This window comes from Hyperolius riggenbachi, chromosome 8 (assembly GCF_040937935.1).
Source record: "Hyperolius riggenbachi isolate aHypRig1 chromosome 8, aHypRig1.pri, whole genome shotgun sequence".
NCBI classification, from domain to species: domain Eukaryota; kingdom Metazoa; phylum Chordata; class Amphibia; order Anura; family Hyperoliidae; genus Hyperolius; species Hyperolius riggenbachi.
Genome location: NC_090653.1, coordinates 234,739,291 through 234,754,119, shown reverse-complemented (window position 1 = coordinate 234,754,119; position 14,829 = coordinate 234,739,291). Strand labels below are relative to the sequence as shown.

The window sequence follows — 14,829 nt, the reverse complement described above, 5'->3', positions numbered from 1 at the left end:
TTCAGTCCCGCTGATCTTTTTGACTGCAGTAGTGGCTGAATCACACACCTGAAACAAGCATGCAGCTAATCCAGTCTGACTTCAGTCAGAGCACCTCATCTGCATGCATGTTGAGGGGCTGTAGTCAAAAGTATTACAGACACAGGATCAGCAGGACAGCCAGGCAACTGGTATTATTTTAAAAGGAAAAATCCATATCCTTCTCAGTTTAGGTTCCTTTTAAGAACCTCAGGTGTGTTAGCTGTTCATTTAGCTCTTTGACTACACGTATGTAACTGAAGGCATGCCCACATTAACACACATTATATTGGCTCTATATAAATATACAGTATAACAGATATAATGATTATATTGTAGAATAGCATTTTGTAAAAACCAATGAGTCTTATTTGCCAAGTAAGTGCTGTTCATTGTAATTATGTTCTCCTGTGAACTGGCCAACCACACTTATGCATGGGCGCAACCAACAGCCAGGGGCGTAACTAGAGGGGAGCAGCACTCTAGTTCGCAAGGGGGCCCCGATCTGTGGGGGGCCCCCCAACTACTAACAGGGCCGGTTTAAGCAACAATGGGGCCCCAGGGTAAAATAAACCTGGCCAACTGGCCAACCACACTTATGCATGGGCGCAACCAACAGCCAGGGGCGTAACTAGAGGGGAGCAGCACTCTAGTTCGCAAGGGGCCCCCGATCTGTGGGGGGCCCCCCAACTACTAACAGGGCCGGTTTAAGCAACAATGGGGCCCCAGGGTAAAATAAACCTGCCCCCCCCCCCCCCCCCCAACAGATACCCCGGAAGAAAAAATTGGCATTAAGGGACCTTTTTTGCAGCTGGTATAGTCAGGGTTTGAAGCCCCAATCGGTCGGAGTTCCACATTCTGGCTACCCCAGCCTGCATGGGGGACAAGGGGTTAAAAAGTTTCAGGAGGGGAGGGGGGACTCCACATAATTAAAAATAAAAAATTCCCACACTCTAAACATAAAAAAAGATTGGGAAAATAGGAAAAAAATGCCAGGGATCTTCACACAGCCATATTGCGGCTGTATAGCAATCCCTGGCCAAAGCGCTGCGGCTGCGTATGGACCCCCTGGAAACCCCATCAGGAAATGTATTGCTCTTTCTTTTGATACATGTAAAATTACACTACCGTTAGGTACTAAAAGCGACATTTACCGCATTTAAAAGTATACTTTTTTCCTTCGAAACTTTAAAATCGATTTTCTCAAAAACTATACGGTCTTTTTGAAAAATAGTTTTTTCCTCTTATTCCCAATGATCTCCTTAACATATCCTGCAAATTTAGGGTTTCTAGAATTTAAGGTGGATTTGCTATTAACCATTGAAGTCGGCTGGTTTTTAAATCGCGATCACCGGCTTCCTAGATCCTTCTGGGCGCTCTCCCCCTGTGGCCGCCGCTCTCTCCCTCCCTCTGGCCGCCGGCGCCGCCGCATCAGACCTCGATCAGGTGGCGACCAGTAGTGCGGGCGCTAGGACCTAGCACGCCGCACTGATATGCGGAAGTGACATCACTTCCGCATATAGAGCGTGTGCGTCCGGCGCCCTCTTACTGGTCGGGTCGCCCGCTGATCGAGGTCTGACGCTGCTGCAAGGTGAGGAGGTGGGGGCGGTGGCAGCTAGAGGGGGGGTCCCCTTTCACTCACTCACTCGGGTCCCTATACCCCTGGCTCCATATACTGGGCACATATACCCCCTGGCTCCATATATTGGGCACATATACACCCTGGCTCCATATACTGTCTGGGCACATATACCCCCTGGCTCCATATACTGGGCATATATACCCCCTGGCGCCATATACTGGGCACATATACCTCTGGCTCCATATACTGGGCACATATACCCCCTGGCTCCATATACTGGGCACATATACTCCCTGGCTCCATATACTGGGCACATATACCCCCTGGCTCCATATACTGGGCACATATACCCCTTCCTACATATACTGGGGACATATACCCCCTAGCTCCATATACTGGGCACATATACCCCCTGGCTCCATATACTGTCTGGGCACATATACCCCCTGGCTCCATATACTGGGCACATATACCCCCTGGCGCCATATACTGGGCACATATACCTCTGGCTCCATATACTGGGCACATATACCCCCTGGCTCCATATACTTGGCACATATACCCCCTGGCTCCATATACTGGGCACATATACCCCTGGCTCCATATACTGGGCACATATACCCCCTGGCTCCATATACTGGGCACATATACCCCCTGGCTCCATATACTGGGCACATATACCCCCTGGCTCCATATACTGGGCACATATATCCCCTGGCTACATATACTGGGCACATATATCCCTGGCTACATATACTGGGGACACTGGCTGTTTGTCATTATGTGCATTTACTGGTGAAAAGCGGTCTCTTGTTAAGTGCATTTACTGGTGAAAAGCGGTCTCTTGTTAAGTGCATTTACTGGTGAAAAGCGGTCTCTTGTTGTGTGCATTTACTGGTGAAAAGCGGTCTCTTGTTGTGTGCATTTACTGGTGAAAAGCTGTCTCTTATGTGCATTTACTGGTGAAAAGCTGTCTCTTATGTGCATTTACTCGTGAAAAGCGGTCTCTTATGTGCATTTACTGGTGAAAAAAACTGTCTCTTATGTGCATTTACTGGTGAAACGCTGTCTCTTATGTGCATTTAGTGGAGAAATTTTGTCAGTAAAAATCTTTTGTCAGTAATTTTTTAGGTATTTGGCAGTAAAAAAATAACGTGAAAGGTTGGCAACACTGGCAGGCTGCGCAACGGGAAAGATACAGGCAGCGCACCTCACGCTTGGGCTGCGCTGGGGGAGGAGCCGACGACAGCGAGCAAGAGTAGGGTGGCCGCATGCAGCCATAAATACGCAGTGTGTGACTGCGTCGCACTCGCAGAGCCTCTCAGCCTGAGTCAGTCCAGAGACTAGCAGACTGGCAGGCAGCCAAAGCCAGCCAGGAGCAAGCCCAAGGAAGAGGGGTAGTGAAAAAAAAATAAAAAAAATAAATAAAAATGGTGAGTTGGTTTCAAGAAGCCTTTTGACATAATATCACTTAGCAGCTTTGATTTTGGGGAGGGGGGGGGGGGGGGCGTTTTTTTTGACTCTTGAACTGGGTGAAATTTAGCCTAGAAACTGCCCTGCTACTAACCTTCCCTTCCTCCGATACAGGGGACTATACTTCAGATCAGGTGTTTTTGTGGCTACACTGGTTATGGGTTTAAAGATCATGATGGCCACACTTATTATATGACCCTTGTGAGACGGGCCCCAAGGCCGTGAAGGGCACCAAAGGGAGGCAAGGGAAGGGGTGTGAGCATTGGGGGGGCTTTATCAAGGTTTCTCTGGGGGGAGCTACGATTTGTAGTTACGCCACTGCCTGCAATATACAGAGATCCTTGACTTACAGCCATGACCTAAATATCAGATTTCTCCTTTATTTGTATTTTTATAATTATGGGAAAGGAATGTAATTATGTTGTGGTGTTTTATGTTCACATCAATCAGTCTGCCAACCGAAGCATTTTTACATAAACCTGATCTTATTAAACGTAATTACAGCTGAAGCCAGTATCTGACTCTGCTGAAATGAATTAGTTGTGATCAGTGTGATTTCACAGCAGTTCATGCGTATTACCAGGGATTGCATTGCTACACCATGAGCGCATTACGTTCATTTCAGAAAATGGGCTCTGATCATTGGATGGGATGCCTGTCTATCAAATATCTGATCTTGGGCAGTGTTTTACAATGTGGGCCGGTCATGTGACTTTTTAAAGATGCTGCATTTTTGTGATCTTACATTTTTATCAAATGATTCTCCTGACAGGTTTTGGCTTCACAAACCTGCACAATAATGTATTTTGCTGCAGTACGGGCACAGGGGGACAGAGGTAACACAGTGTGTGTGTGTGTGTGGGGGGGGGGGGGGGGACAGAGGTGTGGCAGCAGGGGACACTGGAGGCACAGGGGGACAGAGGTAACACAGTGTGTGTGTGTGGGGGGGGGGGGGGGGCACAGAGGTGTGGCAGCGGGGGACACTGGAGGCACAGGGGGGCATAGAGGAGGTACAGGGGACAGACATGGCACAGTGTTTCTACTTAAAGCGATATAAAATCCTGACATAATATTCAATAAAAACATGTTTTCCTACTTTTTATATGCCATACAGTTATCATATTTGCATTTGTGGATTAGTATTATTATTCATATAGAAATTACAAGTTCACAAAAGTGTTTTGCTTTGAGAGCTGACTTTGCATTTTATTCATAACTGGTTTTATTCAATATGTATTGAAGGCAGAAATGCTTTGAGTGTCTGTCTGTGTCCAGGAGCTGTTGCACAGTCAGAGAATGTGTCACATTCCTCACTTGATACAATTAAGTAAACACAAGATAACATTATCTCCGCTTCGGATGAGTCCAGATTTCTCTGCACTGAACTTTCAAGTCCTGTGTGTAACCCTTTTAATGCTGTTCTAGTAAAAAAAAATGCTGGTTGTATATAATCTGCTGTAAATAATTTTTTAGAGCAAAGAAGAAATGCTGGGTTTCATTCCGCTTTAAAGGATACCACAACTGACATGTGACATTATGAGATAGACATGGGTATGTACAGTGCCTAGCACACAGATAACTGTGCTGTGTTCCTTTTTTTCTTTCTCTGCCTGAAAGAGGTAAATATCAGGAATGTAAGTGGCTGACTCAGTCCTGACTCAGACAGGAAGTGACTACAGTGTGACCTTTACTGATTAGAAATTCCAACTATAAAACACTTTCCTAGAAGAAAATGGCTTCTGAGAGCAAGAAAGAGATAATAAAGGGGGAAATTCTTATCAGTGAGGGTCACACTGTAGTCACTCCCTGTCTGAGTCAGGACTGAGTCAGCCACTTACATACCTGATATTTACCTCTTTCAGGCAGAGAAAGAAAAAAAGGAACACAGCATAGTTATTTGTGTGCTAGGCACTGTACATACCCATGTCTATCTCATCATGTCACATGTCAGTTGTGGTATCCTTTAAAGTGTACCTTAGACCAAAGAGGTCTAGGATAGCAGCACTGTATTCTAGTCTCTCACCCAAAAGTAGATGTCTGGCAGAAGGAGAAAGCAACACACCCCACTACACTTTCGAAATAAGTTTAGCTGAACTTGAACCAAGAATAAAAATACTGTGATTTTGGATTCACTAAAAATCGAAACACTTATGACAGTGCTTATTGCCTAAACCAATAGAAATACCAGCTGAAACCATCAGAGGGTCGATGCCATATAAAGGAGTAGGGCTGAGTGGGATAACCTTCAAGGATAGTGACTATGATCCCCCCCCACACCTCAGCACTACAAGTGTAGGAATTGAAGGGTTAACACAGAAGTAGAGACCTACTACAGAGCTGTCATCCAGGAATGTGGGGATTGTTCTGGATACATTGGCAGAGTGCACAGCAGTAAGCAGTGCAACCTTTGGCATCGAAGCTACGCTCAGTAAAAGTTGTAGTTCCTTATGCAATGACCTGTGATGTCACTTCCTGCACAAAGTCCACTGAGAGGCTTGCTGTTGTAACCCGCTGCAGGTGTTCTCTCTAGAGAGCACACGCTTTCTGCTTTGCCACAAATGTCTGGCAACTGCAAGAAGTGGGAAAAGTAAAGATAAAAATTAGAAAAAAGAGACTTGGTACCTACTGGTTAATATTGTATTGGATACAGGTACTTCTGGCTCAAAACCTGTGATCTAAAATGTCAACTTTTTCCTTTTTGTGCTTTCAGAGGGCCTTTAATGCAACGTCCTTCCTGCGTCATATCACTAAGATGGGTCAGAGTGCCGAAGTAGAAACTGAAGAACACCCAGGGGAGACCGTTGGGGAGCAGAAGGATAAGTGGTGATTGCAGGTAAGAAAAAGAGAACGGCCAAAAGACATACCGGTACATCTGACAACATGCTTAAAAATGAGGTTGACTTTTTGCCATCATAAGTTATAACTTTAAATGGGATGATGAATGTACACTTACATGGAACCTTTAATTGACCCCATATAGCTTTCTTGGTCTCTAGTGGCTCCCCATCTTTTCACAAAATAGTGTTCCCTGGTGTCTAGTGGTTCCCCCATCTCTCCACCAAATACTATAGCTTTCCATGGTGTCAAGCCATTACCCCTCCCGGCACCATATAGCTTTCCTGGGGTCTAGTGGTTCCCCCTCCCTCCACTAAATAGTGTTCCCTGGTGTCTAGTGGTTCCCCATCTCTCCACCAAATACTATAGCTTTCCATGGTGTCAAGCCATTACCCCTCCCTCCACCATATAGCTTTCCTGGGGTCTAGTGGTTCCCCCTCCCTCCACTAAATAGTGTTCCCTGGTGTCTAGTGGCTCCCCCATCTCTCCACCAAATTGCTTTCCATGGTGTCAAGCCATTACCTCTCCCTCCACCTGGGGTCTAGTGGTTCCCTCTCCCTCCACTAAATATTGTTCCCTGGTGTCTAGTGGTTCCCCACTCCATCTGCCATATAGCTTCACCTTCCCTGATGTCCAGCTGTTCCCCCTCCCTCCACCATATAGCTTCCGTAGAGTCTAGTGGTCCTTCCTCCCTACTTTATATGGCTTCTCTGGTGTCTAATGGTTCCCACAACCCCCTTCCCATTATTCTCGCCACTTACCACACCCAATGTGTGACATCACACCCTTGGCGCTCCCTCCGCCTCCCGCATAGTAACAGAACATGGCTGTAGAGTGTCGGCCACACAGTGTTGCCTGAGGGATCAGTTTAGGTGTGTACGAGGCTTTATGGCCCATACTCACGGGCTACAATTGTCGCCGCAACACGCGGCGCTCGCGTGTTGCGGCGACAGGTCGCCCGTGAGTATGAGGCGTTGCACGGGCGTGCACCCCGAACCGTCGCTCGTCACTGATGTCGCCAGGCGATTGAACCGGTCAATCGCCTAGCGACAGTTGCCGCCGCAACTTCGCTGCAACTGTCGCTAGTCCGTGTGTGTATGTGGACTAGTGACAGCAGCCCCATAGCCGGCGCACTGAGTTTCCGGCGGGGAGGAGGAACGTCGGCGACAGCTTCCGTCGCGCCACTAGTCCCTCTTCCGCAGTGTGTATGCGGAGGGACGTGGCGACGAGCTGTCGCCGAACTGTGGCGCACACGCTCCCGTGTGCTAGCGACATGCAGGTTTGGTTGCCCGTGAGTATGGGCCATAAGTCAAACGCTCCGGAAGAGATTCATTTGTGTGTTTTCTTATTACAGTGGCATCTCAGCCAAACCCTTCCGTACATCACCCCCATTATCCCACTTCTTATTCTGTAATGGCCCATACTCACGGGCTACAATTGTCGCCGCAACACGCGGCGCGCGCGTGTTGCGGCGACAGGTCGCCCCGTGAGTATGAGGTGTTGCACGGGCGCGCACCCCAAACCGTCGCTCGTCGCTGATGTCGCCAGGCGATTGAACCGGTCAATCGCCTAGCGACAGTTGCCGCCGCAACTTCGCCGCAACTGTTGCTAGTCCGCGTGTGTATGCGGACTAGCGACAGCAACCCCATAGCCGGCGCACTGAGTTTCCGGCGGGGAGGAGGAACGTCGGCGACAGCTTCCGTCGCGCCACTAGTCCCTCTTCCACAGTGTGTATGCGGAGGGACGTGGTGACGACCTGTCGCGCACACGCTCCCGTGTGCTAGCGACATGCAGGTTTGGTTGCCCGTAAGTATGGGCCATTAGCGAGATTAACATTTTTTTGGCAGACACTCAGGACCAGAGTGCTGTATTAGCTAGTGCATCTTCATATTTAAGGAGGTTATTAAACTAGAATTACACAAAGCAATTCATTCACTTATCTCCCAAGTTATATGGGTTATTGCAATTCATTTTCAATTATTTTATCCCTCACTTCTAATCTGCTTTGAGCCTCCACCCCTCCATCCCTCCCACCACAGCCGTCACACACTGATTGCTATTAGACTAAAAGGTGCCCCATGGTCAACAAACCCCCCCCCCCCCCCCCCCCCCCGACACCTTAATCTCTAGTTATCTGGCTTGCAGTCACTGCCATGAATCCCCTTTTCTTATTTCTCTCTGCTTCAAACACAATAGGGGAATGATAGCTGAGTGAGTTGTGCGCCCTTCCTACACTGCGCCCTGAGGCTGGAGCCTCTCTCGCCTCTGCCTCGGCCCAGCATAGGCTTTGATCACTTAAATATGCATTTTCTGACCATAAAAAAATTAGGATGCCTTTTCATCTGTTGAGATGACCTGCTAAAAAGTCTTTCTTTCTGTATCTCTCATACATGCATTCGGCATGCATTAGTCAAAATTCTAATTAAAAACAGAGCTGACTTCTGAAGGAAAAAAAACAACAACAATTAATTCCCATTCCAATTACACTTCACAGAATTCTCCTTTGGAAGCCTTAGACTTAACTAAATCCTAACCTATGTATATGCAAAGCCTACCAAGTAAAATTGAAAAATCGAAAATTGCGCAAAAGGAGGATCAGCGCAACACCAGGCCGCCTCCGAATGGCCTCCAATCAGAGATGCGCTGAGCCCCCCCCCAGGAACTACAAACGCACCTTGAACCCAAACAGAAGCTCTGCATATACACCAAAAGCATGGCTGTTAAGTGGGTGCGCTACCATTTTACTTGGTAGCGCACCCAGGCTATGCATATACATAGGTTAGGATTTAGTTAGTGTTAGGCCCTTCCCATGGAGGATTGACTTCTTTGCAGTAGGAGGGACGAGTACTTAATAGGTTGCATGCAAGCTGTTACAGGAAACCAACATCCTCCAGTGGTAGACAGGTCATGTGTATGCTCGGTGTGTATTCGACCCCACAAGTGGGGCTTGCACTCTTTTGCAGGTAGGCACTAGTCTGTTTTTAAGTAGCGCTGCTCATTTCCTTGCTATGTACTAATTTAATTTGTTTTTGGTCAGCTGCTCCCACTTAACAGCCATGCTTTTGGTGTATATGCAGAGCTTCTGTTTGGGTTCAAGGTGCGTTTGTAGTTCCTGGGGGGGCTCAGCGCATCTCTGATTGGAGGCCATTTGGAGGCGGCCTGGTGTTGCGCTGATCCACCTTTTGCACAATTTTTGATTTTTCAATTTTACTTGGTAGCGCACCCAGGCTATGCATATACATAGGTTAGGATATAGTTAGTGTTAGGCCCCTCCCATGGAGGATTGACTTCTTCGCAGTGAGAGGGACGAGTACTTAATAGGTTGCATGCAAGCTGTTACAGGAAACCAACATCCTCTAGTGGTAGACAGGTCATGTGTATGCTCGGTGTGTATTCGACCCCACAAGTGGGGCTTGCACTCTTTTGCAGGTAGGCACTAGTCTGTTTTTAAGTAGCGCTGTATATGCACAGCACAGTGTGGGTTCCCTCTCCACTGAAATGAATAAACCACTGTGAAATGTATGCGACGCTCAGTGACTCACTTCCTGAATAAGGAAAGTGGCTCAGCAGAGTGTCTGGTACAGCCACTAGTTAAAGCGGATCCGAGATGAAAAACTAATTATAACAAGTAACTTGTCTATATATCTTATCTAAAGTTTAGATAGTTTCCACAGCAAATCTAGCTGCAAACAGCTTTAATAGAATATGATTATTTATTCATGTGATAGAATGACAGCAGCCATGTTGTTTGTAAACATTACACAGAGGCAGGCTTATCTGCATCTTGAGAAAAAAAAACCTAATCCCCCCTCCTCCTCCTCCCCTCTGCCCCTGAAATCTCTGGCTAGTAATACCTCTCCCTCCTCCTGCCCAGACTGAGCTCCCATGAGCCCTTGCTACTGTCTGAAAGTGCCTTGGCTCTCTGAAAACCTGTGGGTGTGGCTTGTTTAGTTTATAGGGAATTCGAGTATGAAAACAAAAAGTATTTGGCTTGAGGAATGCAATATAAACAATAGGAAAGGAACACAATTATGCAATGTGTAAAAGTTCATCTCGGATCCACTTTACGTTTAAACTACACTTATCCTGCTTACTTGAGGTACGCAAACAAGCAGAATGCTTACTGTTAAAACGCAGCAGACCTAGAGGAGAAAAACTCATACAATACCCATTAAAAGCAATTTACCCCAGATTTCTCTCTCTCATTACCTAGTAATCTGGTCCCAATGCTCCCAGCCAAAGTACCACAATGGCCACTGCCCCACATGCCCACACTTCTGCATGCCTCCCTTCTCTAGCCTGATTCCTCACCCACACCTTCCATTGGTTGGCAGACTGGCAGACATAGAGCATGCTGCTTGCAATTAAGTGATTGTACACATACCTGCATACCAACTACTAAAACCTCTGGGACATCAAGAGAAAGAAAGGGGATGTGAAGACCCCCTGAAGATATGTTAGTGGGGGGAGGAACAGTCAAGCTACTCACATGCAGCCAGTGCGTCTCCAGGAGTATACAGTAGGTAGATACAGTAGGAGTAGGTACCCTCTAAGTTTGTACAAAGAGCTGCCATTCTCAAAGGCAGCTGAAATAGGTACTGCTCAATGAGAGCTCCTAATTTGCCACTTAAATAATGAATTGAATTTCAGTGTACAGCAGGAGACATTGGCAGCGCTTCTAAACAGAGGCTGCACTCAAATGAACTACCTGCAATTGATGTGCAGAGCTTCACAATGTGGACAAAATTACACAACTTGAGGAGGTCTAGTAGGGAATAATTTGTGCACATATGCTGTACCTGTTTTGAATGCAAGTTGTGTAATTTTGTCCACATTGTGGAGCTCTGCACATCTATTGCAGGTAGTTAATTCGGGTGCAGCCTCTGTTTGGAAGCGCTGCCAATGTCCCTGCTGTACAAAAACTAATGTAAGTATACGTATGGCTAGCTGCACCCATGTGCTTCAATTTGCATTCAAATTTAGATTAGGGACTGGTACATAATTTGCATCTAATTTGCTTTCAAGGCATGTATTTAGCCCCTGTGGGGCTCTGCATCGAACACACTGAATCCAGCGCTGGAGACTTGGGCACAGCAGCGCAGGAGACTGGGGCGCAGCCGGTGCCACCATAGGCCGTAATAGGAACTATGGCTATAGCAGGCACAGGGAGTAACTTCAGCGCCGTCAGAAGACGGAGCTGAAGTTGCTTTTAAAACAATAATTCGGCTTCCAGCAATTGCTGGAAGCCAAATTATTTCATTCCCCCACTATCCATGGCGGCCTGGAGGGGGAATAGTAATTAACACGGCCTGGACTTGTGCAGGAGCAGGATCAGCCATATACCGGCTGTATCCTGCGCCCAAGTCTCCGGCGTCGTTATCTCTCGTACGCCTCTGCATGCCTCTGTTGGTCTGCATTTCAGTTGCAGCCTATGAGCGCTGTCATTTGTTTGATGTCTGTTTGAATTTCAATGTACTCTGCAGTGATTGGTTTGCAGTTCTGTGAAAAAGCCTCAGACCTTTCCTGATGTTGCATACAACATTGGGGAAGGGGGTCTAGGTCCTGGCTGCCTTTCTGTTCTGCACTGTGTAGGTTTGCTCGTCACATTCCCTCTGCCTTACAGCCAAGTTTCCTGGCAATTGATGGGGTAGTGTCCTGGATGCAGGGTTATCCATGGTCCATGTGAATCTTGGGTCTTTTTAAAACTTCTAGCCTTTCCCATAGTTCAGTAAATACTTCAGCTTTGGCTAGTGTTGTCCTATAAAAAAAGATGTGGTGCTATAGCATGACTTTTCTTCAAGCTGACTGAAAGCCATACCATTCCCACCAACTATGTAATTGTTTGAAGTGTGATGATATACGGTAATCACAGCTTGCCTATCAGTAAAGCATTGTGCCTGGGAACATGCATAAGAAGGAGGGTTATTATAGCATTAGAGCTAAGACTCTAAATTTCAGTCACAGCCACATGATCATTGTCAGGCCTGTAGAAGTATCCACCCACAAATCAGCTCCAATGCCCCAATCTAACTCCACACGCTTCACCCTATGTGGCACGTCCCCGCTTGAACAGGAGGTGAGGAAACAACACCTGCCCGACTTCGGTTGCACCCAGGCCTTTAGTGTACAAGGTATTGGAGCTGAATGCAGGGTGAGCAAATAAACTTCCAGGCCTAAACAGGGTTTTAGAGTAGCAAAGTCCAGAAACAGTCCAGGGTCATACACGGGTGATCAGATATATCGCAGTACAGAAGGGCTAGGCAGAAGTGAGGTCAAGAACAGATTCAAGGTCAAATCAGGCAGCAAACAGTCATAATGATAATCCAGGCAATAGGTCGGTTCAGGCAGCAGACAAGGGATATCCAGTAAACTAACAGAGATCAAAGTCCAGATAATCCAATATAATAACAGCAGGTAAACAGAGCACCCAGCAGGCTAGAGCTATCACGGGCAACTTGCAACTGTCACAGCAAGGCTTAAATACTGACAGCATCCAATCAGTGGCCGGCCACATGCACACAACAGCCAATCACACACAGGCATTAATCCTGTTTAAGTGTCAGCTGACAGAGAGATCAGCTGACACAGGTGGCAATACATGTCAGCTGACTAACCAGTACTGGCCAGCAAAACATCCTAACTGTATGTCAGCCATAGCACACTGGCCAAGAGCATCGCCAGCGACGGGAGAGACCAGGGTTCAATCCCCGCCAGGGTCAACATCCATATTTTATATTAATAAAATAAACACCTGCCTAAGTGTCAGCTGACTATCCTGTCAGCTGACACTACCTCTGTCACCGCCTCAGTCCATAATGCAGCCGAGTGGAGCGAGACATCTGCCCACCATTATGCGCAGAGTGATCCTTTACAATCGTACTCCATGCACTACACAGTGTAACTTACCTTGATCTTCTTCATTATACAACAGTTTATTATAGAGGGAAAAGGAATGATATCTGCAGTTTTACCTGATTAGTGTTTGTTCTTCGGGTTCAAGTAGGTGGTAACTTTTTCCTTCTTTCTTTTTCCATTGACAGTTGGAAACTGAAGACTTGACGTCTGGAGTACTCCCGTACCAGGGATCTCCTTGTCAGGCACTACACCCTTGCATGAGCTTGTGGTGACACCTGTCTGCATGATGCCTACAGCGGCCAATGGCTGTTCTTCCCTTAGCCCACCATGGCCCCCCTTCAACTCCCTGTCCCTCCAGTTGGCCTGTTTTTTGAGACGTTCTTGAGATGGAGTTAAAAATGCTGCTTCCATATGACTATTTCCCATTGCCTCCTGATCTGAAGGGTTGTAAACAGAAAGAGACTGAGGATTTGCTTGCTGGTAGTCCTGTACTGAAGTCCTCCATCGCTTTGAGCAATGTTAAAGATGGCCACGGAGCCCAGTTCCTGAGGACATTCGTTCTACAAATTGTTCTCTGTTACACAATACATTTTTTATGCCTATCATTTTATCAAAATGTTTTTTTCCATTTAGATTTTTACTAACTTCACCTCGATAGCTACACCAGGATGTTACTATGAGATAATATCAGGTATTGGAGTATTTCAGCCATATTGGATGTCCCAAAGATTTCACATTTCTAGGTTCTACCACCGCATCCAGGCACTGGTGTGTCACCACTTTCTACATCTACATATTCTGCAGACCACACCCAGGTTGATTTACATCATCAGTTAATCCACCAATCACACACGTTTAAGAATATCTTCAAAGTGTGGATGTTAAAGAAGATGATGGATCATTTTACAGGAAATCTCAATGTAAAGGGCATTTTAGAGTTATCTTCAAAAGATAGGCACTGAAAGGTGAAAGATAAGATGCCAAAAGAATGGAGGATTGGGACCAGGAAGGCCGGGAAGACCTTGAGCTGAATTGTATTTGGATTTGGATGTCTTGGCTGTTTATTTCCTAGTGGAAATCTCTCTTATGTCATTGTGAACCTTAGGATCTTCGTGCCAAATCACAGACCTTGCCCTCCTCCTGTTGTCAATTGTACCGCCTTTTTATGACGTAACATCACTGTTGATGCACAGTTGGAGGAGACACTGTTGTCAAAAGAAAAAGAAAAAAAACAACATAAAATAACAGTCACAGGATACTTTGTGGACTCACCAACACTCATTGATACCCCCCTATTTCCCTGTGAAGATGTGCCAAAAATGTTGAAAGTGTGCTTAGGCTTCTGGTGTCATTATGAAACAAAACTAGTTATCAGTGTATTAGGACCGTGGCTTAGTTTCTGGAAGAGTGTACTCTTGTGATGATTTAATTGTACTACATTAAATACAAGTGCTGACCAGTAAATCTCGCATTGAAATGTCTTTGGTTTTTCTTTCTATCCTCCCATCCATAAACCTTTAACCTGTCAACTTGAGTGAACAAAGATGGAGCTGGTTGCGTCAATCTCCATGCCATATAAGGACTGGCATTAGATTGTTTCGTCTTAAATCAGCGTATGTATGGACTTCTATTTCATGTCATGAGTAACTACGCATGTGAAAAGCCCCAAAGCCCTGAGAATAAAAACCACTCATAAATAAGTGTGCAAATCTAGTGTATCTCTAGTTTCTTTCCTCACTGATATAAGTAGGCTATAATATCTCTGTTACAATGGAGACATTATTATTATTATTGATTTATAAAATGCCAACATATCCTGTGGCGCTTTACAAAGTAAGAAACAAACATGGGGTACATAATGTAGACAGTGGTGTACACCAAATATAGACACTGGTACAAAATACAACATTGGTAATAACAGTGACAAAAGTAACATGGTAAATACAATTTAGTATAACAAATTGCAAGACAAAAAATCAATAAATTCCAAAGGCAGAAAAAGGTTTGAGAGCCATGTCCTTATGAGCTTACAATCTAAAGGAATATGAAAGGGGGGGGGGGGGGGA

At 46.0% G+C, this 14,829-nt stretch overlaps 1 protein-coding gene across 3 annotated transcripts in view; it reads left to right on the top strand.

Moving 5' to 3' along the window:
- Window positions 1-14,234, top strand: part of PNCK (pregnancy up-regulated nonubiquitous CaM kinase) — a 352,192-nt gene extending 337,958 nt beyond the window's left edge. For all 3 annotated transcript variants that reach the window (XM_068248356.1, XM_068248355.1, XM_068248354.1), the window contains 2 exons: window positions 5,784-5,906; window positions 12,949-14,234. In XM_068248356.1, the coding sequence (XP_068104457.1) occupies window positions 5,784-5,900 (117 nt within the window). In that variant the 3' untranslated portion in view covers window positions 5,901-5,906; window positions 12,949-14,234. The remainder of the gene's footprint in view (window positions 1-5,783; window positions 5,907-12,948) is intronic.
- Window positions 14,235-14,829: the final 595 nt, after the last annotated feature.